We start from the raw sequence: 21,840 nt of genomic DNA, 5'->3' as shown, positions 1-21,840 counted from the left end.
AAAGACGGCATCATTCGTCTCGCTGTCCGGACTGATGATATAACGTGCGATCGACAAGAAGAAAAGTCTGCGTTACAAGACCTGTTGTGTTCTTACCTACAATAAAGAGTAAGACAGAGACACAGCTCGTGTGTTCAAGTGGGATGCTTTTATTCCTGGTATACGTGTGTTTTCATTGTTTAACAATAGCCGCTATGTTATCGGTTCTCACGAGATCATACGAGATCAATTAACATGGATCTGGAAGTGGACTAGGATGGACACAACAAGACCCACACCATCCGAATAAAGATAAACGTTATAATGCCTCTTTGAAGTGTATGGGTCGTACATGACATGCACTGAATACTGTATTACAGTAAACACTGTAAAGTTACGTCAGAAATTCCACATGGATAATACTATTAATAGACAACCCACACTATCCGGACTGTGTAATTCACATTAATAAATTGTTTATTTCTATGTTAACAATCATAATCAGTATCTGGTCAGAAGGAAAGCCTTATGATGTTAAGGAGTACATGAAGTCTCAAGCAGAACGCTCAATGGTTTCAGAAATACATAATCTTTAGTGTGTCTCTGGGTGGTCCACGACCCATGGAGCTTCTGCATGGTGAAGGCTAAATGTCACTGCTTGTTGAATTCACAACCAGGGCTCCCCATAGCGCGCGTCCCTGCATCCTATACACACTAGAAGCCAAAAACTCGTACTTAAAAAAAAAATTGGGGGTCCCAGGACGCACTAGACTTTAAAAGAGCGGGTCCTTGGACGCACTAAATTTCCTTTATCGTGCATACCGTAGATAAACACACACACACACGAAATCACTGGGACTTTTGGGCTTTTGGACCCTTAGGACCCTCTAAAATTCTGCAGTGGGGTTCATGGACCCTCTAAAAATTGAAAGAGGGGGTCCCGGGACGCACTAGGAGGGGCATCCGTTGGGAGCCCCGCACAACATCATCTGATGCCATCTCAGCACAGGAACATCTTAGTCAGTGAGTATTCAAAGGGACACTTACGTGCTCGGCGCACTTCAATCTTGTGTGAGATGGCCACGGCGGACATTCCGTTAGGGAAGGTGTTCCTGGCCCGACAGTTGTAGAAGCCTTCTTCACGTGTGGTCAGACCCTTTATGGTCAGGAGGCCCGTTGACGGGTCGTAGGTGATGGCTTGGTTTGTAGATTCTATTGGAGCGCCATTCCAGTACCACTCGTATCTAGTAACAAAAAAATCGTGCATTTAAATCATACATAGTGGGGGTTTTCTATTTTTATTCACTGATGAATAAACAAACTTACAAATTAACTACTCGAGCATTCAGCTACAGCTACAAAAACACACATTACACAGTGAACAATTCCAAACAGAAATTAATATATGCACACCACTGAACACTATTATTTATTGTCAAGTGCTTTAAAAGAGATTAAATAAAAATTTGAAACGTGACACATTCAAAGTGAAACTCGAAAACATTAAAGCTGACCTAATCCTAGAAATGCAAAAAGAAGAAAACGAAGAGGAGGGAATGAACAAGGAAGAAGGAGGCAAAAAAGAAGAAGGAAAATGAGAACCACTTCATCGCAAGAAAATCATGTGTGATAGCCGCCTTGCACGATAAATCCGCTCTACCTTGCATAGCCTTGCAAGATCTGTCTCAAAACCAGGGCATGATCATCACCAATGGCTTCGTTCCACGAGGCCAAACAAACTGATATAACGCTGTGTAACTCATTACAAAATGTTAAATTTTATAAAAGGATATTAAAAACTTCTTGCACTTTTACGTTATACAACTAGGCTATAACAACGCCTGACTGAGCGTGATCAGTAAAGCCGCCACTATAAACGTTGCCCACAGCGAAGCAAACTATCCCGCCTCTGCCACTGAAGAGCTTACTCGACGATGCATTGTGCAAGTCGCCTACTATCAAACTGGAAGCATACGTACAGCGGTGTAGGTTGTCCAGAAGCTCTGCACTGCAGCGTGACGTCCACACCTCCGTCATAGAACAACTCGTCAGCTGATGCAGGCTCCAAGATCTTGGGCGGCTCTCGGACTGTACACACACAAAATTATATATTATAAATATCATAAACTCCAGGTTAACCCCACAGGCAGATGGAAAAAGTTTTGTCAACAAAGTGCTGCTTAAGTCATAAATAGGTGCAAGTTCTTATTACACTCAGTTTATTACCAGCAGCCAAACAGAGAGAGCGGGTAACAACATGTTTTCTGCACAAAGATATTTAGTCAAAAAGTAAAAATGTTGTTTCTGATGATAAGGCCAACAATTAATTGTAAGGTCGTAAAGTCGTTTACTTTTTTTGTTTTTTCAACCAAAAAATTCTTATTGAAATTTGTTGTTTTATGTACACAGTCACATGTGGCTTTTTACTGTCTGCAATTGGGAGAGCTGTGTCCACTGAGTGTATGAGAAGACTAACTTTCCTTCTAAAGTCTGCAAGATCAAGTTTTGTCATTTTCAATTTTTTTTTTTTTTTTTTTTTTTGTGAAGGGAACAAAATTCAAGGGTTGGGAGGAAAACAGTCATCAGGGAAAAACACATTTGTTTTCTTGGCTTCATGCAAATCCATTTTTCAAACATTGGCACGACTCATTGCGGGCTGAGCCTTTGTTCATACTCACTCTTCAGAGCTGATTTTGACCCCAAAAAACACAAGAACCCTTCAGTTGGGGCTCTAAAGATTGCCCAAATCGTACATTTTCAGAAAAATCTCTTGTAGTCCTTTAAAGATTTTGGTTTGCTCTCTCTTATCATGGTCTTAATAACCTGAGACAATAAGACTGCCTGTGAGGATTCAAACCAGGGTATAATCAGTAACTGTATAAAGGCAGTCAACGTGAAAGCTGATATAACCCACAGGCCACACACACAGACATGTCTATATGACCTGCACATTCAACCAGGGACTCTCACATATTTGTTGTAAATGTCTGATGAGACTTTAAGTATACTCAGCAAAATTCACACTGTGGACGAAGGAGAAATGTTGAATAATCACATTAATTATAAACACACATCAACTTCCAGAAAACAATTTAAATAAAATGTGTCACAGTACTTGACTGCAAAATCCAAATCTCGAACCTTAACCCCCAAACACTTGTTTTACATACCAACTTTCTATTTTACATACCAACTTTCTGACAATTTAACCCTATGAGGTTATTCAATGAAGTAATTCATAAACCTTGGAAAGAGAATAAAAAGATAACAATATTCAAGGCCACATTTTGTTTAGTAAATACAAAATGTCAATTGTGTGCACTACTCTAGCTGCCCCAGGTGAAAATAACCCCACTCTTAACCATTGGCTACCATTCGTCTCTTGTTTCGAACATAGCAACATTGTTCCTAATATTCACAAGGAAGTCATATTTTTGAATATTATGAACATGTTGCTATGTTCGAAACAAGAGGTGAATGGTAGCGAATGGTTAAGAACATTTACGAATGTCTTGCAACCATTTCCCAATCATTGCGAATTATTGGAAAATGCTATTCGCAAGGGCAATTCGGCACAGTGTAAGACAGGCTTTAAGAGAAAAGCCTTCACTATTGTTTAAAAAATTATATAAATTTGATAATCAAATAATACAATAGCTTTCATGTGTGTACTTTATTAGCTTATTATATAATAAGTTCATCAGAATAAATATTAAGTATGGAAAAATATAATAAATGTCAGTATTTCTAGGAATGTGTCAATTTTAAGCGCAAGTCAGAGGTTTAAACAAAAGTTAGATGATTACGAATAAAATGCAAATCATTCATAATGTGCACTGTCAGAATTTTGTTTGCCGAACCATGCAGTTAGTAAAAATAAAATATACATTTTGTTTCACATCTTTTGCTCTACACATCAAGTCCAGTTCCCACAGCATATGTCCCACCTCAGCACAGACACAAATCTGACTTCATTTAGAGTCTCAGCTTTTCATCAAATTTTCACAAAATGTTGCTATGACTACTCTGACCAACCCAACTGCTGCCAGCCAAATATATCCAATGCTAGCTACACAAAATGTTCTTATGACTATACTCTGACCAACCCAACTGCTGCCAGCCAAATAGATCCAATGCTAGCTACACAAAGACAAAGAGGTCACAACACAAACTACACAAGGATAGTCTGATCCATCTGAGCAAACACACACACACACACACACACACACACACACACACACACACACACGCTCTCTCTGCTTTAATATTCACAACATCCAAAATCAAACCCAAAGAACTGGAAAAACCAGCAACCCAACTCAAAAGGACTGAAAAGTGGTGCACCTCACAGAATGACCTATTTGTTCCTGTTTGTTTGAAATATGATTGTAGTAAATTTACTGCCACAAAAAAATACCATTCTCCATTGCTGCATAAAAATGCTTGGGTTGTATTCTTTTAACTCTTATTACTTTGAGAAATGATTTTACCTGGAAAGAGAAATTTCTCTTTTAAGATAAATATTTTGAAAAAGATGCATCAGCCAAAATTGTTCCAGGACTTTTACATGAATAAAAGACAAGAGAGCCTGCCTGTATTTGCTTCAGGCATTTTATCAGGGATATCATGATCACACACACATTGGAATCCCCACTCCACTACTGCTGTGCTGTACCTACTCGAACTACACATCCACCCGTTTCTTCAATACTACAGGTTTAAAGAATTTTACAACATTAAAAAATAAAGACAGTAGGGGTAATTCAGAATTAGTAAAACTTGTTAGCTTCAAAATAAAAACTGTGGATAAAAAATGAACAACCAGGCATGGTACTGAAGGAATGGCAATTTCAGCTGAAATAAAGCCGGGGGTCCAGGGGGCCGCTCAGGCCCCCTGGCAGGGTGAAGGGGCAGCGCCCCTTGTGGGGGGAAGGGGGCAACGCCCCCTGAAGCTGACGACTTTTTATATTTAGTCAAGTTTTGACTAAATATTTTAACATCGAGGGGGAATCGAAACGAGGGTCATGGTGTATGTGCGTGTGTGTGTGTGTGTGTGTGTGTCTGTGTGTGTGTGTGTGTGTAGAGCGATTCAGACAAAACTACTGGACCGATCTTTATGAAATTTTACATGAGAGTTCCTGGGTATGAAAGCCCCGAACGTTTTTTTTCATTTTTTGGATAAATGTCTTTGATGACGTCATATCCGGCTTTTCGTGAAAGTTGAGGCGGCACTGTCACGCCCTCATTTTTCAACCAAATTGGTTGACATTTTGGTCAGGTAATGTTCGACGAAGCCCGGACTTCGGTATTGCATTTCAGCTTGTTGGCTTAAACATTAATTAATGGCTATGGTCATTAAAAATCTGAAAATTGTAAAAAAAAATAAAAATTTACAAAACGATCCAAATTTACGTTTATCTTATTCTCCATCATTTGCTGATTCCAAAAACATATAAATATGTTATATTCGGATTAAAAACAAGCTCTGAAAATTAAATATATAAAAATTATTATCAAAATTAAATTGTCGAAATCAATTTAAAAACACTTTCATCTTATTCCTTGTCGGTTCCTGATTCCAAAAACATATAGATATGATATGTTTGGATTAAAAACACGCTCAGAAAGTTAAAACAAAGAGAGGTACAGAAAAGCGTGCTATCCTTCTTAGCGCAACTACTACCCCGCTCTTCTTGTCAATTTCACTGCCTTTGCCATGAGCGGTGGACTGACGATGCTACGAGTATACGGTCTTGCTGAAAAATGGCATTGCGTTCAGTTTCATTCTGTGAGTTCGACAGCTACTTGACTAAATATTATATTTTCGCCTTACGCGACTTGTTACTAATTCAAATGTGTTTAGTGCCCTCTCCTTGAAGCTGAGAGGGATATAAGTGAAAGATAACAAGGCTTGAGTAAGAAAAAATAATAATCTCAAGTCAATGAGCAGATTTTTTATTTGTATTTTTTTTTTTTCTTTTTTCGGCGGATTTCCGCCGATTGGCGGAAGAGTACCATGCCTGACAACAAAGATACCGAGACAGACTACATGTACGACAGGAACAACAAAGATACCCAGACAAAGACTACATGTACGACAGGAACAACAAAGATAGCGAGACAGACTACATATACTACATGAACAAAGATACCGAGACTGACTACATGACTACTACATGAACAACAAAGATACCCAGACTGACTACATGTACTACAATCAACAACACACTCACCACTACATAAAAAGGAGGGAACATGCTATTAAACAGCTGAAGTTATAACAGAACAGTAAAATTGTCTATTAAGTTTAATGAGGAAAAATGTTATTCAAATAAAACTGTAAAATACATATTAGTAGTTAAGGGTTTACAAAATAACACTCACTTTCTTTGATTGAAAATTGTGCAAAAAAAAAGGAAAAACAAAAACACATGCAAAGTCAGTCATAGCAAACACAATTGTTCCAACAACACCAGAGGGGAATTAAACGGCCATCAAAATGTCACTCACCGGTACCTGTTCAGAATTAAACACACAGGACAGAAGGAAAAAACACCATTTAATACAAATCCCAACTTAAGCTAAACAAACACAAAAATCAACCAGGAATCAAAAACGTATGGACGTTAGCAAAACAAAAATTAAAATCTTAATAAGTATACAGACACCACTTGTGGATATATATGCATAAATATGAACAAACAATCAAACTAAATTTCAACGGAATAAATAAAACCACACCTGCAGCAATATGTTAAAGGATAAAGGAACAAAACAACAAGTTAAATGTTTCTTGATTACAGCTTAAATACCCCTGCTACCAATTTGACTTTCATCAAATACATCACTGCAAATGACAAAATAAAACTGTGCATACATTTTGGCACAGAAATAAATGAGAGAGAGAGAGGGATGGGGAGAGAGAGAGAGAGAGAGGAGAGAGAGAGAGAGAGAGAGAGAGAGAGAGGGGGGGGAGTGTGTGTGTGTGTGTGTGTGTGTGTACACTCGTTCATTGAACGTTCAGGCTGCTTTGGGTAAATCAGAATAAATTCTCTACAAGCCGGACAACAACTTTAATTTCTGCACATCTCCTACCCATCCCTCTTCTTTTATTCATCTTCTTTCCCTCCTTCCTTCCTTTACTGTCTTTCTTTATAATCATTATGCAACGTTCATCACGTTATTAATAGATTTGGTTTATTGAGACACATTTTTCAGCCGTTACCGCCTTATGTTGTACTGTCATGCAGGAACACCACTATAAGCTTCTAGCTTGTTGCTGTTTCTGTGAACTTTGTATACATGTCATGATTGTAACCTTTGTTAAAATAAACTTATGTTTAAGCCAAATAGAAGTTTGCAGATATATTCAATTTTGTTCAAAGACATTATAAAGCCTCAGATGGTAAAACCCAACAGCAAACGACACAGCCAAGCTGTAGTCTCGCCTTTTTTCTACATGATAAGAAATTGTAGCCTTGGCAGATGAAAAATTCAAGACTTTAGTTCTAATGAAAGCATTAAAATTGAGAAAAATAATACCATGCAAATTTGTCACAAAAAGTGTAACAGATACTTATTTTTGAAAAGAATAACTACACACAATGAGGAAGTATCTCTTATCTGATGTTGGTATCAACCCCTCTTTAAAAAACACACACATTATCAGATAAGAAGAGAAAGAGGTCACTGCAAACAGCAGAGCTATAGCTAGGCTCAAACACAGTAAAGAAGCAAACTTTCATGATGTTCAGAGCAGTCACAGGCAAGGTAAGCTTTAGAGAAATCATCATACTCAACCTGATATGAAGCATCATTTTGAGCATGCATTCCTCAACATTCACACTCTCTCTCATTCACACACACACTCTCTCTCTCTCTCTCTCTCTCTCATTCACACATACACACACTCTCTCTCTCTCTCTCTCTCTCTCTCTCTCTCTCTCTCTCTCTCTCTCTCTCTCTCTCTCTCTCTCTCTCTCTCTCTCTCTCTCTCTCTCTCTCTCTCTCTCTCTCTCTCTCTCATACACAGGAGGAACAAAAAAGAAACTCACTGTCGTCCTGAGCCCGAACAAAGAGGAAGACAGAGAGGAGCAGTATTGATGCCAGGCGTGTCCCTCCCGCCATGTCTTCTCTGCCTGTGTGTCGTGCAGGCAATGGATCAGTCTTGTAGCGGCAGCGCCAACTGCAACCCTAGAAACTGCTGTGTAGCGATGCAGGCAATGGATCAGTCTTGTAGCGGCAGCGCCAACTACAACCCCAGAAACTGCTGTGTAGAGATGCAGGGTGCGCCCTCGGTCAAGCCTCACAATTGTAGCTCCTTCCTTTTTCGCTGGATGTCTTTGCTCAATGCCTCACTCTGCAATGACACAAGCCAAGAAAATCGTTAGCGGTGCTACTCTCGCACAGAACATTACACGCACAAATCTCGACAGACCAATTTTGGGGGGACCATAAATGATACAAACAAATCTGTCAGTCTATACAATTGGCTTAGTTTTCAGCGTTTCAGAGTGCCCTATTTCTCTCTCTCCGTCTCAGTCACTCTGTCTAAAACACACGCACACACTGTGAAGGATTACACCTTATGGTCCCTGCAGTTTTAATAAGAAAAGAAGCACAATTGACTTCTTTTGAAATCATCGAACTCAAGATTTAAAAAAATCATAATTCCTGCTTACAAAAATGTACGAACACTCACTGAACAACACAGCCTTTAATAAAGCCATGCCACACACCATCATTCATTCTCTCGAGACGAAAGCTGTGCGGGGGGGGGGTGCGCACAGCGATGTGACTAAAAGTCCAGCTAGTACAATCAGTGTATCAAACATCATTGTTTTATCCCAACAGGCATCATGTCGAGTCGCACTTATCGGATTACCACATGTACCGAGGCTTAGTTGAGGGCCAAAAGACCGTCCCCATATAAATGATGTGACATTTGCATGTCAGAGCGATTCGCTGGGTTGACCTTTTGATTCCAGTGTAGCACAAACACGGCTGACCCTTGACCTTGTTTGCTAATGGTGCTGCCTCGCTTTCCGTCTCCCCTTTTCCATAGACCGCCTGCCCCCCACTGCCGGACCGTCCGTGGCGACAATGAACTCTGCTTTTTCACGCCAAGAAAAACAAGGAGGAGCGTAGCCAGATGACACTGAGTAGTGATGTCTCTTTTAAACAATGCATTTCTGCGGATACCTTTGCACCAGTGTATCGAAGAATGAACAACAAAATAAGACTTATCGCCCCAAGAGAACAAACTGCATTATGTCTGTGCCCGAAGTGAACAAATTACGCGTCTCGGTTCGCAGGAATTATGTACAAAACGAACATGACTTTGTAAGAAAGAGCGCAGAACTCTTGACCTAATGAAGTAAAACAAAACAAAAAAAAAACTACCCCCCCCCCCCACCCCCCCCCCCCCCCCCACCCTCCCACGGACGGCGGCTTAGTCGCTCGGCGGTTAGTTGCTTTGCTTTGTTGTTTCCGCTCAACTATAACAGCCAGTCTTATAAACTACAGGACATATTTTCAGTAGGATACACCCAACTTCCACTAGCAGCAAATAATATATCCGCTGAAGTGACAAACACGAGTGTCGAACTTCATCCTATTTTTTTGGAATGTCAACTGTTTCTCAGAGCCTCTTCCTGGCCCCGCGGCATCAATGAGAGAGCGAGGCCCCTGCAGGCATTAATGAGAGAGCGAGGCCCCTGCAGGCATCAATGAGAGAGCGAGGCCCCTGCAGGCATCAATGAGAGAGCGAGGCCCCTGCAAGCATCAATGACAGAGCGAGGCCCCTGCAGGCATCAATGAGAGAGCGAGGCCCCTGCAGGCATCAATGAGAGAGCGAGGCCCCTGCAGGCATCAATGAGAGAGCGAGGCCCCTGCAGGCATCAATGACATGACTGCTGTTGCCTTCGCCTCGTGTGTGTCCATAAATCGTATTCCACCAACTACGGGGCAGACAGTGCAAAGCAGGGGTTACAAGCAGGCTGGGATTTAATTTTGTCTAGTCACTCCATGTGGCAAAAAAACCACGATTTAACACAACAGCAGCAGCAACAGCAAACAGGCATTGAGGAGAGGAGTTAAATAGATACTGTTCGGAATAACGTATTTCCTTTTTTACAATGTGCAACTCGCGAAGAATTCAATGCAAAAAGAGACACCAGTGGGCTTACTTTAGTCAACGATTCCTGTCTGTGTTACCACATCACAAGATCGGAAGATACAGTTTCTCATAATTGTACATCGCCAGACAGAAAGCTGACTGAATACAAACTGTTCCTGAGCCCTTGGCCCACAACAGGCAAATCCCTCAACGCCAGAAATATGGAGAGCCCATAGTTTGATTAGCTCCCCTAATGTCAACGAGACGAGTGATTGGTGCTCGAGCTGACAGTAGGCTGCTACTACCACTGGCCCTGACTCGTCGTGTGAACACTGCTACAGGAATTATAGAGACGAGGACAGGGAATACAAGAGTACCAATGGAATCAAAGAAATGCATGACTCTCCATCGAATTTCGAGGCTTGGTCGAGTGCATGTTATTAGAAATGCTATCGATCGCAAACTGCCGGTCGTCAAGACTTCTGTCTCCCAGTGCGAGCTTGATTAAAACTGCCGATTGGCTCCTCAAGAACCAATCCCTGATATTGTCAACCTTTTCTTCTGATTTTACTTCAACGAAACTCAAGATAAAGAAATACAAAAACGTCAGGCACATTCTACGAGCAGCACTGGTTAGAAGCCACTGACTTAGCAGTTTAATTTGCAAAGTCTCAATCGATTTTGTCATCAGCAGTGCAGTGCCACTCAATTTTAATATTTCAAACGTCGCTGCCCATGATAACCGCGCTCCAAAACCACAGTTTTTATAAAAATAATTAGTTCTCTAAAACCGCGATTAAATAACGCATTCAATCTAGATGTAATAACAAGCATTACGCCCAGTTTCACTCAATTTACCGAGAACAAAATTAGCCCACACAGGTGTAGACGAAGCAGACGACAATTACGACATAATCCATCTCGCGCATGCGTGGCGGCAGCCGGCTGTGACATGCAAGCCCGTAGACAACCTTGTGACCCTGCATGACACCCTGTTAATTATGCACACACGTGTTCCTTTGTTCCAATGAACGAGTGTTAATTGCTTGTGAGTGAAATTGAGACGAGAAACTCGATTGGAGCGTCGCACAACATGTGCCAGACGACACGGTCATTATAAGACGACAGTTGCGTTGTGTCTACCCTGGTAGGCAACTGTCTGAATATTAACAGAACACTGCGTGAATTATTCAGCTCGATCATTTTGAACAGCAGTACACATTGTGTGTGTCCCGGAGAGGTTAATTTGTGGACTTGAGTAGCTATTCAAACTGTAGGCTGCAGTGTTCGTGTTAGGATTAACATGTCGAGGCTTAAACAGAAACGACAACACAATACTTGGTGCATATCACAGCCTCAGTAAAGAAACACCCACACAGTAGAAGGCGCGAATGCAAAAGCAACGTGTCTGTACCTATCTAGACAGGTATGACAATCTACCTGTTCCATTTTGTGTTGTGAAAATTTTACGACTTAAATATGACCTTTCCACATCTTTCATGCGCGATAACAAATAACAAATAATTCATAGATCACACAGCAATTTTACAGCGATCAATAACTGTCCAAAAAGCAGTTTTTGATCTCGCCAGCACCCTGACCGTGCGTGACCTTTCCACAGACTGGAAGACCCACAAGATAATTGCCGTCATCAACATTCTCACACAAGTTATTTCCGCACGATTCTGCTCTCTCGGTCGGAAAAAGACTCCCGAACCCCTACACACGTAAATCGCCGTGTTGCGGTAAAACACCAGAATGCAATCGGGGGCCATGTGACTTAGACCTCTACCGCAGCGATACAGTGGAACCTGACTGTAACGACCACCAATGGGACCGACCAGATGTGGTCGTCGCAGACAGGTGGTCGCTATGCAAAATAGGTTATGAAGAAAGGGAAAAAACCTGAACAGGGATCCTTTGGGCTGGTCGCTGTGGGCAGGTGTCCGTTGTCGAGAGGAGGTCGCCCAGGAAAGTTCGACTGCACTGTACCTTTGTTTTAGGACTATATGAGAAATGTCGCCGAGGGAGGGAGTGTATGATACAGCTAACTTGATAACACCACCAAGAGAAGGCGAGGTCCTACAGTCGATGAGCCCAGAAAGTCCAACAAATGGTGTACTCGCCTTTGGCTTGTGCCAGAGAGCAAACTTTACTAGCCAAACCAACAATTTGTTTCAGCAACTGTACTCGCATTTGGCGAGTAGATGAACATTTCTACTCGCCAGTAACATGTTGGCGAGTAGAATACTCCGAAACTCGCCACTTTCAGGCATGTCGAGGGAGTCTTACATGTAATGAAGAGAGGTTCCTCTGTATTTAACCGCGCAGTGTCGTTGTGTCGTTGACAGGTATGGTATGTGTGGGGTCGATTCTGTGGAGTGGGATCGAAGCCAGGCACCCAATGAAATGTGGATGCCATTTGCAGCAATTGTGCAACGGGTGACTGCCGTCAGGCCAGAAATCACCGAGTGGTCGGAACTTTGATGAAAGCGGTTTCCTGATGTGGGATATAAATATTATATCTGTATCCGGAGTCATTTCTGATTCCGTCTGCATCGCCTCGCTCCTCGTAACCTTTTATGGAACACGCACGAACGATCACACACACACACACACGGCCCAAGCACTAGCGCAGGACAAGACTAATACAAAACAGCACGAGAAAAACCCACGGGGAGCTACTTATTTTCAAAACCGAAAACAGGACCGAAGCCGATTACCCCCTCCCACATTGTAGCAACGCGGACCAACTCGTTTCTACTTGGACAGCCAAGCACGCGCTGCAATTGTGTGTAACAACCACACACACTTCAACCAACTAAGAAAACAAAAGCAGTCAACCACAAAACTTGCCTCAGGCGACGGGACTTAAAACCCGCATGCAGGTAATTGCTTGTTGGACCACAGTGGTACGCCTCTTAAGACCCCGAATTAAGACTTGCTCAGCCTAAGACCTTGTTTCCTAAGTTTTTCTATTCACAACCTCTGTAAATTTACCTCCATTTTGAGACCCCTTCCCTTTGCCAGACCTGACTTTCTCACCTTGTTGGAGGTTTTAAAATAGTGGTTTTATTGAACTAGTGACTGGACAAACCCGGGAAAGGTGTTCTGTTCTTAGGCAGGAATGCCACCTATGTTGTCCCTGTGTTTTAAAAAAGCTGAACAAAGTGTTAGCGGGTCTGAGCCTTTACACCTCGAGGCTGTTTGTACACACTATGTTGTGTGTGCTATCTGAGAGTAAGGGCTACTGGCGAGTCACAAGCCTTGCTCTCTTTACTGTATGACGCGATTATAATACAGCTGTAGTCATTCAACTCACACATTGAAAGAAAGAAAGATAGGAAGGAAGGAAGGAAGGAAGGAAGGAAGGAAGAAAGAAAGGAAGGAAGGAAGGAAGGAAGGAAGGAAGGAAGGAAGGAAAGAAGGAAGGAAGGAAGGAAGGAAGGAAGGAAAGGAAGGAAGGAAGGAAGGAAGGAAGGACGAACGAACGAACGAACGAATGAATGAATGAATAAAAGAAAGAAAGAAAGAAAGAAGAAAAGAATGAATGAATGAAATAAAGAAAGAAGGAAATGAAGAAAAAGTCAAAAACATACAGAACGAAAGGAAGGACCGACAAAACTAAATCAACAACTAAAGAAAATCATACATAAAATTATTATTCTTTCACAAATCCGTTCGAAAATCTGAGGATATTTTCTACAAAATATGACACATACACATTTGCAAGATCACATCTCAGAGTTTGGAAAAACACACTTCTTCATTGATAGTTAGGCACATGCATGTCCTGTTTCCCGCGAAGTGACACACTTCAGTACCCCGTAAATCTAAAACCATTTCCCAGAAAAAATATTTTGCGCAGAACGAACTAGCCCTCAATCTAGGTCAGGCGGATATCTCGTGTGGTACACGGAATACAAGAGAAATTGCAACAAAAATCCCCCACAGCGGTTGAAAGGTTGGCGCAGTACCGGTATAGGTTATATTTGTTCCTGAGTTTCATTTTTGCTTGTTGAACTGTACACACTACATCTCTCGTCGTACACAGGAAGCTAGGTTAGAATCCCAACGCGTCACACAAGAATGCTGCCATTAATATAAATAACGTATTCATAGTGGTGTTAATTATTCGGATGTGCAAGATAATTGACGCACCTCTCTCTCTCTCTGTCTCTCTCTCTGTCTCTCTCTCTCTGTCTCTCTCTCTCTCTCTCTCTCTCTCTCTCTCTCTCTCTCTCTCTCTCTGTCTCTCTCTCTCTCTCTCTCTCTCAAGGCTCGGTCTTGAGCCGAAAGAAGTTTTGAATGAACATTTCTGATTGATGTTGTAGCTGTTGATGCATGTTTGTCTGGCCTTTTCTTATTGCAATTACAAAATCAAAACTTTGTTTAATTTTTTTAACTTTCGCTGATTTTGCGATACTGTCCTTGCCCCTGGAAAGCAAAGCAGCCACCTCCCCACGTTACATATTTGCACAGCAGTTAGAGCATTCCCTCCCAATGGGCCTGTTGGCTTTTATAATTTCTGTGCCAACGTTTTGAAAGCCACACACAACACAGTTTTGTCAAAAGGCAACGCCCGTGAAAGACGCTTTTCGTTTGGTCGTTGACTTTGATCCTCAACTAACAAGGGAGTGAGAGAAACTGAACAATAGAGACACATAACTTTTGTTCTAAGGTTTTTAATCTTCTGACTTAGAAGAACTCTCTCTATCTAGCTCTCCCTCTCACATACAGTCTCTCTATCTCTCTCTTTCTCTTTCACACACAAACACACAGACACTCGCACTCTCTCTGTCTTTCTCTATCTCTCTGTCTTTCTCTATCTCTCTGTCTCTGTCTGTCTCTCTCTCACACACACACACGTGAACAAAAAAAGGGGTCACTTCAATTCCCGGACTAGTGGAAGCACGCAGGGGCCGGCCATTACGGCGACCGAGTGGTCGGATTGATTGATCTAATCATTCTTTTTGCCAAATTGGCCGCCACAACCGTTCGCCTTCGATCAACATCCCCCCCCCCCCCCCCCGTGTGTGTGTGAGTGTGTGTGTGTGTGTGTGAGAGAAAAAGAACGGGAGGGATACTGGCAGACAGCATGGAATGAGAACTAAAATAGACTAAGATGTAGTCAAATAAAGGACGGCAGTCTGAGCGGTTTGTTTGGAAATCTGGTACTTGAATAAAATAATATTACATAATAAGTAATAAGTCTTTTTTTGTGTACAGTTAAAATACGCGGTTCTGTAGTTTTTCCACGTCGAATATGGTACTCACTGGGTAGGTGAATGCTAGATGAATTGTATGCTCGCACAAACCTCAACACTTGAACCCCTCAGCAAACGACACACTTTCCATGTGTCCAATTCCCGTGTCAGTTACTGAATCCACACACTACACGCTGGTCGAGAAATCAACAACATTCCTTCAGTGCCAGTTGCCACAAGGTTGGTCGACCTTCCCACATTTCACCAGTTATCCATTTCACTGGACAGCTCGACAAGTCGCCTGGGGTCACTGTGACGTCACAATGGTCAGTTAGGGGCTCGATCCCCCGACCGCTGGCTTTTAGGAGCACCTGTATGAACGATGGAGAGAGCGAGAGAGAAAGAGAGAGAAAGAGAGAGACAGAGACAGAGAGAGAGACAGAGAGAGAGACAGAGAGAGAGACAGAGACAGAGAGAGAGAAAGAGAGAGAAAGAGAGAGACAGAGATAGAGACAGAGAGAGAGAGACAGAGAGAGAGACAGAGAGGGAGACAGAGAGAGAGAGACAGAGAGAGAGACAGAGAGAGAGAGAGAGAGAGAGAGAGAGAGAGAGAGAGAGAGACGAGAGAGAGCGGTGATGAGAAAGAAGACGAAAGAAAACGGACAGACAGATACAACAGACAAACAGAAAAGCAGAGACAGACAAGGTGGATTTAAACACTGCCAGATGAAAACCATGCCACCTAACCATATTAAAGACACTTTTGAAGAAAACTAATCAGCAATGTTAATAACGCACAGCACACAAAAACACACACACATCAGTCTGCACCTGCGACGAAAGAGCGAACAGCAAGGAATGTGTCAACAACCTAGAATCAGACAAAGGACAAACTAACGTTGTGAAGCAGAACGCAGAAAAACACCCTGAAGAAAACATCGACCAACAACCCAAACCTAAAATAACACACTCAAACAAGCGTACCGTACCTCGAACAACGCAAGTGCCGTTCAACCAACCAGCCAGTTGAGAATAACGTGGACCAAACACATCAAGATGTTCTCAGCCCTCCAAAATGACCATCGGAGAAAACGCGCGTGTACGTGTGCGTTAGTTCTGTTTGCGTGTTAGAGAGAGAATGACCTGTTTCAAATGCGTACCTGCGGTGTCCAGCTCATAAAATAAACATCACCCACAGAGGTGAAAAACCCCAGCACGCATGGCCCAGAAAATCAAGCGGGCAAAACACATCCATTTTGCGCTAACACCGTGTCACTTTACCTGCGAGAGCGGTGGAATCCCGCTGCGATCTGACCTAGAAAACTCCCCAACCGCGACGTCGCTTCACCGTTCTATTCTACCTGCATGGCAGCTGCCTGACGCTCAATAACTGTTTTTACTGGCTGTCATTGGAACCTGGGTCTGACTAAACAGTGGCTGGGCCGCTGCAAGAGGAAGGGGGCCTCTTTATGTCTGAGCTTTTGAATGTCACCTTAAAGGCTGACATTGTCCTATTTGGTTTAAACAAGATTTTATTACAGAAATACAGGGTGGCATGTATATGCGATACAGACATTTGTGACCACACAACAAGCTAAGCTTATATTAAGTGTAGTTATAAATATGTACATCTAGATAGGAAATATTATTTCACGTGATGTCGAGGTCAGAGAATTGCTCATACCCTTATTAGAAATGTAAAACAGACAAGATACATTGTCCTATTTAATAATTTTAATTACTTCCAGGGCTTTTCCCATCGTTGAGGGGATGTATAAATTAAGCATCCTGCAAAGTTTTAGGTTTGAAGTCCTTACCAATTACGAGAAATGATTAATTCTTTATAAAGTGTATTGCTATTTTTAGCAACAGTTCTCCAGGACTTGGGCTATTTTTAGACCGTGAACACAGACAGGACAGCTTCGTCATTCCCCGCGTGAAGAAAATCGCTCACCTTCCACGTGCAAAACGTAGTGATATTGACACGCCAGATTAGCGCGGTAGCATATTGTGCTAAGCAGGAAAGCGCGCTTTTCTGTATTCTTGTTAACTTCGCAATTTCCGGGAAACATCCACTTTCACTTTGAGACTGTTCTGTTTACATTCGACACTATCAAAACCACTTTGCAATACTGAAATGTTTTCTGTGTTCGAAAGCTACAGCCAATCGTTATTATATCCCCTTAGGTACAGTTTTATAACATTACTGGCACATGTAAACAATAGGAATTAATTAATGAACGCTACGAAAAGGGCAGCCTTTAAGCTGCGTGTCCGCGATGAAAAGTTTGTAGTACACTCCAAGAGTTCAAGCTTTGTTGGGTGTTAAGAGGGTGGCGAGGATGCGCAACTCCATCAATATTGTGAGTCTTCTTCTTCTTCTTCTTCCGTAGAGGACTGGGTTCTTGCGAACGTCTCAGAGTCCTGTGGTTGAGTCACTGTTACCGAGAGTGTTCTTATTACTTCTGGTTTATTCATCTCACAGAATGATTTATTTTAAGAAGTCGTGTCTTTTTATAATATTTTGAAACGTTTATAACTAGTACCATACACAAACATTCTGCATAGTAATTAATATCTGGCTGGTTAGTCGCGTATTACCTTTACACTGAAGTCAACAAAAACAAAGATATATCTCTCCATTACGAGCTCCCTACAACCCCACCCGCCTAGCTGAACCTTTGAAAACAGTATAGAGTCTGGCGAAGTAACCCTTCATGTAGTTAAAGTCTGCTCGAGTTACGTTCAACGTCTTTACATTTCTAGCTCGTCTCCGTGAAGTGACGAGCTTCAGTCTGAACAAATCGTGACACACATACCAGCGAAGTGTTATTTAAGTGACGAGCTTCAGTCTGAACAAAACGTGACACACATACCAGCGAAGTGTTATTTTATTGTTCACAAAGCGACAGCGATACCGGCAGTAGGATAATTTTATTAGACGCAAGCCCTTTCCTGTCTGACCGTCCCTTCGTGATGCGTCACCGTTCACTGTTTTTGTCCGTTTGATTCACTGCACACAACGCTGTATTTACTTTCACACGATCTCCACAATAGTTGGTCGCTATTGAACTACTTCCGGCCAATTCTTTTATTTTTGCAGAATGTCTGAATGTCTACTGAAGCAGCAGAAAAAGAAACAACATGCCAATCCAATAGAACTCGTTCTTTACGGTAGACTTGCGCGATTGTTGTATTTAAGAAAGTAACAGCCTGCGAATGAAGTGACGTGAGAGAGAGAGAGAGAGAGAGAGAGAGAGAGAGAGAGAGAGAGAGAGAGAGAGAGAGAGAGAGAGACAGACAGACAGACAGACAGACAGACAGACGTCCCTTGCACTGTCCTTGTGCGTCCTAACCACAATTGCAACGACCACCATGAATTGGTATCAATACTATTATTACCCATAATGCACAGGCAGACAGCAACACCTAACACCATCCCCACTCCAACTAATAGCGTGTTAGCCTGACAAAGGCAACATTAGCACAACAATCCATGCTCTAACAAAGCCTCGCACACTCCATCCCACCGCAGGAACAAACACCAACAACACGCTCCGGACAGAACACTAATAGGATGAGCCACGATAAATGACTCGTCTTCACGCTCTCCAAACGTACGGATCGCCCCCCGCAAAAGACAAACGAGGACTGGAGAGAGATCATAATTCAATGCCACTGCCGGAATGAGAGTGTGAAGCGATATCGATCCAGCTTTGGGGTCAGTGGAATCGGATTTGGAGAGAGAGAGAGAGAGAGAGAGAGAGAGAGAGAGAGAGAGAGAGAGAGAGAGAGAGAGAGAGAGAGAGGCATCTTTTTTTAAACACGTGCATGTTTCGTTTAATCAATGCTTCAAAACAATGCCTTGGTAATAAAAAAAATATTTTGATAAAAGAGGGAAAATAAAGTTATAATTGGTAATGCCTGTGGACTGTTGTTTGCCAAGGAGAAAATACTGCTCGGATGCTAGCTACAAGCATTACTATAATAGCCTCATACTAAAATTATGCGGGTAAAAAAAGGACACAAGAAACTACTGCCCTGGTCATGCTACGAAACGTAGCATGCTTTAGTAATATATGGAAATATTGTACGGAAAAAAGGCCTATTAGTAATACCGTCGGGTCCAATATTACCTAAGTCTCGCCAAGAAGACAAACTACGGAATATTCCCGTCTGAAATTGTGCCCCAGTACCACAACGTACGTGTCTCAGCAAGTGGCTAGGACTACATTCAGCATCTGGGGGTCGGGGAGTCAGCATCTCACACGCTGGTCGATGAGAATTCTGTGTTCGCGGCAGCGTGTCTGAGGAGCCAAGACGTATGATAGACAGCTCATCTGACAGTTAATCTTGGGCGCATCGAGACTACCAACCACCATGCAAGAACTAGGTCGAATTGCCTGAAAGTGCTGGAAAGGACAAGAATCTAAACGGTACAACTTACGAGAATAGTATCAAGGACATTATGAATCATTCCCGCGAAAAAGACCCAGACCACATTCATAAGTTTATTTTGGTGTGCTCCTTTATCAATCATAGTTTGTTTGTTTGTTTGTTTGTTTGTTTGCTTAACGCCCAGCCGACCAACAAGGGCCATATCAGGGCTGTGCTGCTTTGACATTTAACGTGCGCCACACACAAGACAGAAGTCGCAGCACAGGCTTCATGTCTCACCCAGTCACATTATTCTGACACCGGACCAACCAGTCCTAGCACTAACCCCAGACGCATTAGCCAGACGCCAGGCGGAGCAGCCACTAGATTGCCAATTTTAAAGTCTTTGGTATGACCCGGCCGGGGTTCGAACCCACGACTTCCCGATCACGGGGCGGACGCCTTACCACTAGGCCAATCGTGCCGGTATTAATCATAGACTCCATGGCTTTGTAACAATGAATCTGAATAAATTACTGTTTGAACCAAAAAGACCCAAGTAGTTTGGTTAAATGATTTTTTTTTCTAACTACAAAAGCAAGACAGGAGTTTAGGTAAGAGAACATCCAGTCAATGCTGGGAGCGACAGACACTCTATGCGGCATTTATCTACACATCGCTTCAATCTGTACCAACTTCTGTAAGAGTCGGAGAGCTCAAGCCGACACTTCCCATCTGGCTCAAATATCTTGTCCAGCTCAAATTCTCAGTGATCGCAGGTGTGCTGGATCCTTGTCTGTTGTAGGCCCGTGGTTTTCTCTTTGATCTTATGAACACTCTGGTCCTGCTTTTGTGTAGGTATCATCTCTCGCTCCCTGATATCTGGCAAAGTGGACATCCCTGCCTCCATGAAATCTGGCAAAGTGGACATCCCTGGGCAGAGAGACTGGCGTCTTTTCATCTTTTCTATTCTACGCACGGTACCTGGAAAGTCCTATCGACTTTGACATCTCTCTCTCATTTGATTTTGCACCCCCCCCCCTCCTCTCGATATGTCCCCTTAGTACGAACCTACCTTTCTTTATTTGGTGTTTAACGTCGTTTTCAACCGTTCAAGGTTATATCGCGACGGACGAACCTACCTGGCAAAGTTCGATTGGTCATAAAAACGTCTACAGCTCAAATTCAAATTATACGAGCCCTCCCTCCTACTCACACGAAGGCAAGACTTTGCAAGTCTGTTCGTTTAAGAAGTACACTGCACCTTGTGACAGAGAAGGAATGTGTTTACCGAGTCGCCTTTTCTTCCCGTATACAAAAAAAATAATAAAAACACGCTTAAACCAAAAATATAAAAAATCTGTGCTTTTCACATGTGCGGAGGTCTGAGTCACCGAGACCAATCCAACCCTGCAATCAAGGTAGGGACTGACTAGAAATCCCACTTGGCGCGTACTTCGCTCCAGCCGGAAAGAAAGGCTTCAAGTTAACCCCGGCAGCCGGTCCATGCCTGGGCAAGAATAGTTTTTCAGTGGAGGACAAGAATACTCCGAGTTTCACCACTCGGAGGGACAGTGAAGGGACACATGGTGTACAAGGGTAGGCTAAGCGTCCTCCATGTGGGAGTACTAAAACGAACGGCATTTTGTTTTTAAATAACATTAGCAAAATGTTCCGCAAACGTCTGCCATCTTTGATTTAAACACAATCACACTTTCAGTACTTTACATACAGCCAATGTTCTGTTGACTTATTTGTGCATCCAGCCAAAGGCGCAATCCAATCAAAATGGTGTATTTTTTCAAGAACAAACAAACTTAACGAGTCGGTATTCTCAATCTCAATCTGTCTCTCCAAAATTACAAAGGTTTGAGAAGACTGTTCCTGGGAACTGTATCTTATTGTAAATCAACCTCAGAGCTGAGAACGAACATGTCAAAAAAGAAAGATACAGTGTTTACAAAATACAAAATATATTTAAAAAAAAGAAGATTTGCATCGGTACTGTTATTTCTAAACGAAGAGAAGACAGACAATGCTCCACACATGTTGCAGTGTCATGCTTCACACCGAATGACACTTCCACACATGTTGCAGTGTCATGCTTCACACCGAATGACACATCCACACATGTTGCAGTGTCATGCTTCACACCGAATG

General features: G+C 42.4%; 1 protein-coding gene across 5 annotated transcripts in view; it reads right to left on the bottom strand.

Moving 5' to 3' along the window:
• Nucleotides 1-21,840, bottom strand: part of LOC138979396 (neuroglian-like) — a 76,650-nt gene that overhangs the window by 18,286 nt on the left and 36,524 nt on the right. For 2 of the 5 annotated variants that reach the window (XM_070352104.1, XM_070352109.1), the window contains exons 2-4: nucleotides 8,034-8,338; nucleotides 1,959-2,067; nucleotides 1,027-1,223 (exon numbers count right to left, since the gene is read on the bottom strand). In XM_070352104.1, the coding sequence (XP_070208205.1) occupies nucleotides 1,027-1,223; nucleotides 1,959-2,067; nucleotides 8,034-8,106 (379 nt within the window). In that variant the 5' untranslated portion in view covers nucleotides 8,107-8,338. Of the gene's footprint in view, nucleotides 1-1,026; nucleotides 1,224-1,958; nucleotides 2,068-8,033; nucleotides 8,339-16,292; nucleotides 16,442-16,463; nucleotides 16,684-21,840 lie in introns of those variants that run through there. The other 3 variants (XM_070352108.1, XM_070352105.1, XM_070352107.1) reach the window with 3 other exon arrangements.

Source organism: Littorina saxatilis, linkage group LG11, assembly GCF_037325665.1.
Source record: "Littorina saxatilis isolate snail1 linkage group LG11, US_GU_Lsax_2.0, whole genome shotgun sequence".
Taxonomy (NCBI): Eukaryota; Metazoa; Mollusca; class Gastropoda; order Littorinimorpha; family Littorinidae; genus Littorina; species Littorina saxatilis.
The sequence above is the reverse complement of the archived record's forward strand: the minus strand, read 5'-3'. Positions and strand labels throughout refer to the sequence as shown.